We start from the raw sequence: 2,794 nt of genomic DNA, 5'->3' as shown, positions 1-2,794 counted from the left end.
TGGTTCACCCTCCAATGGCCGCCGCGGCTGGCGCACTGCAGCCGGCGCACCACACTGATCCGATGGCAGGAGCCAGGTACTTCTCCTGGTCTCCCATGGGGTGCAGGGCCCAAGGACCTGGGCCATCCTCCACTGCACTCCCTGGCCACAACAGAGAGCTGGCCTGGAAGAGGGGTAACCGGAACAGAATCCGGCGCCCCTACCGGGACTAGAACCCGGTGTGCCGGCACCGAAAGGTGGAGGATTAGCCTAGTGAGCCGCGGCACCGGCCTGTGTTGTTTGTCTTTTTATAATTCATTATGTTCATATTTTGTGGTTTGTCTTTTCATTTTCTTTGTGGTATCTTTTAGTGGTCAGTCACTTTCAATTTTAGTAAACTAAATGTTTTTTAAAATTTACTTATTTAAGGCCGGCACTGTGGCTCACTAGGCTAATCCTCCGCCTTGCGGCGCCGGCACACCGGGTTTTAGTCCTGGTAGGGGCGCTGGATTCTGTCCCGGTTGCTCCTCTTCCAGTCCAGCTCTCTGCTGTGGCCCAGGAGTGGAGGATGGCCCAAGTCCTTGGGCCCTGCACCTGCATGGGAGACCAGGAGAAGTACCTGGCTCCTGGCTTCGGATGAATCAGCACAGTGCGCCGGCCGCAGCGTGCCGGCCGCGGTGGCCATTGGAGGGTGAACCAACGGCAAAGGAAGACCTTTCTCTCTGCCTCTCTCTCTATCACTGTCCACTCTGCCTGTCGCGGCAGGCAGGGGTCGACGGTACCGGCAGGATGTTGGCCACTAGGGTGCTGAGCCTCGTCGGCAGGTGGGCGATTTCCACCTCAGTGTGCGTGCGGGCGCACGGGAGCGTTGTGAAGAGCGAGGACTACGCTCTCCCAAGCTACGTGGACTGGCGTGACTACCCCCTGCCCGACATGGCGCATGTGAAGCAGCTGTCTGCCAGCCAGAAGGCCCCGAAGGAGAAGGAGAAGGCCCCCTGGAGCAGCCTCACCAGGGACGAGAAGGTCGAGTTGTATCACATTCAGTTCAACGAGAGCTTCACTGAGATGAACTGGGGCACGAATGAGTGGAAGACGGTGGTGGGCACGGCCCTGTTCTTCATCGGCTTCACTGCCCTCATCCTGATCTGGGAGAAGCACTACGTGTACGGCCCCATCCCGCACACCTTCGACAAGGAGTGGGTGGAAGAAGTAGAGCTCGCTGCCGCAGAACACTCGCAGCGCTGCGCACGCACAGGAAACCCACGTCAGACAGCGCCAGTCCTAATAAACGACCCGTGTCCCCGAGGTCCTCTTGGACGAGAACTAAATGCAAGCGTCTGTTATTTAAAACAATAGATGTCTCCCAGGCGTCCGAAGTAAACATATACTGTCAAAAAAATTTACTTATTTATTTAAAAGGCAGAGATACAGAGAGAAGAAATGAGAGAAATCTTCCATCCTCTGGGTCACTCTCCAAATGGCTGCAATGGCCGGGGCTGGGCCAGGCTGAAGCCAGGAGCCAGGAGCTTCATCCAGTCTTCCTTGTGGGTGGAGTGGCCCAAGTACTTAGGCCATCATCCACTGCATTCCCAGGCATATTAGCAGGGAGTGAGATTGGAAGCTCAGCAGCCTGGACCAGAACCCATACCCTTGTGGGATGCTGGAACTGCAGGTGGAGACTTAGCCTTTTTTTTTTTTTTTTTTTTGACAGGCAGAGTGGGCAGTGAGAGAGAGAGAGAGAGAGAGAGAGAAAGGTCTTCCTTTTGCCGTTGCTTAACCCTCCAATGGCCGCCGCAGCTGCACTGCGGCCAGTGCACCGCGCTAATCTGACGGCAGGAACCAGGTACTTCTCCTGGTCTCCCATGGGGTGCAGGGCCCAAGGACTTGGGCCATCCTCCACTGTACTCCCTGGCCACAGCAGAGAGCTGGCCTGGAAGAGGGGCAACTGGGACAGAATCTGGCACCCCGACCAGGGCTAGAACCCGGTGTGCCGGCGCCGCAAGGTGGAGGATTAGCCTAGTGAGCCGCGGCGCCGGCCGAGACTTAGCCTTCTAAATCACAGTGCTGCTCCTATAGTATAGTTTGATGAGCATTTTCATTAGGGTTAGTACTTTTTGTGTTTGGTTAGGAGATTCTTTAGTACTCTTGCTTTATGGGCTGGCATTGTGGCAGAGCAGGTAAGGCCGCCACCTGCAAAACCGGGATCCTATGTGTGTGCTGGCTTGTGTCCCTGCTGCTCCACTCTGATCCAACTCCCTGCTAATGACTGGGGAAAGCAACATAGGATAACCCGAACAGTTGGAAAGATGGAAAATGTCTTTGTCTATACCTCTCTATCTGTAACTCTGACTTTCAAATAAATAATAAATCTTTAAAAAAAGAATTAAGGCCGGCACCACGGCTTACCAGGCTAATCTTCCGCTTGCGGCACCGGCACTCTGGGTTCTAGTCCCGGTTGGGGCACTGGATTCTGTCCCGGTTGCTCCTCTTCCAGTCCAGCTCTCTGCTGTGGCCCGGGAAGGCAGTGGAGGATGGCCCAAGTGCTTGTCACTACACCTGCATGGGAAACCAGGGGGAAGCACCTGGCTCCTGGCTTCGGATCGGCGCAGCACTGACCGTTGTGGCCATTTGGAGAGTGAACCAACGGAAGGAAGACCTTTCTCTCTCTCTCTCTCTCTCACTGTCTGTAACTACCTTTCAAAAAATAAAAAAAAAAAAAAAAAAAACATTAGAATGTAATTATAGGGGCTGGCGTGGTGGCGTAGTCGGTAAAGCTGCAGCCTGTAGTGCCAGCATCCCATATGGACAGTGATTC

At 54.6% G+C, this 2,794-nt stretch overlaps 1 protein-coding gene across 1 annotated transcript; it reads left to right on the top strand.

Annotated features, from left to right (window-relative positions):
- Positions 1 to 753: 753 nt before the first annotated feature.
- LOC100346532 (cytochrome c oxidase subunit 4 isoform 1, mitochondrial-like) lies at positions 754 to 1,335 on the top strand. Its single transcript, XM_070069889.1, has one exon. It carries the CDS (start codon positions 769 to 771, stop codon positions 1,333 to 1,335), a length of 567 nt encoding a protein of 188 aa, XP_069925990.1. The 5' UTR covers positions 754 to 768.
- The last annotated feature ends 1,459 nt before the right edge of the window (positions 1,336 to 2,794 follow it).

The sequence above is a fragment of the Oryctolagus cuniculus genome, chromosome 3 (assembly GCF_964237555.1).
Source record: "Oryctolagus cuniculus chromosome 3, mOryCun1.1, whole genome shotgun sequence".
Taxonomy (NCBI): Eukaryota; Metazoa; Chordata; class Mammalia; order Lagomorpha; family Leporidae; genus Oryctolagus; species Oryctolagus cuniculus.
This window is presented reverse-complemented; position numbering and strand designations above follow the sequence as displayed.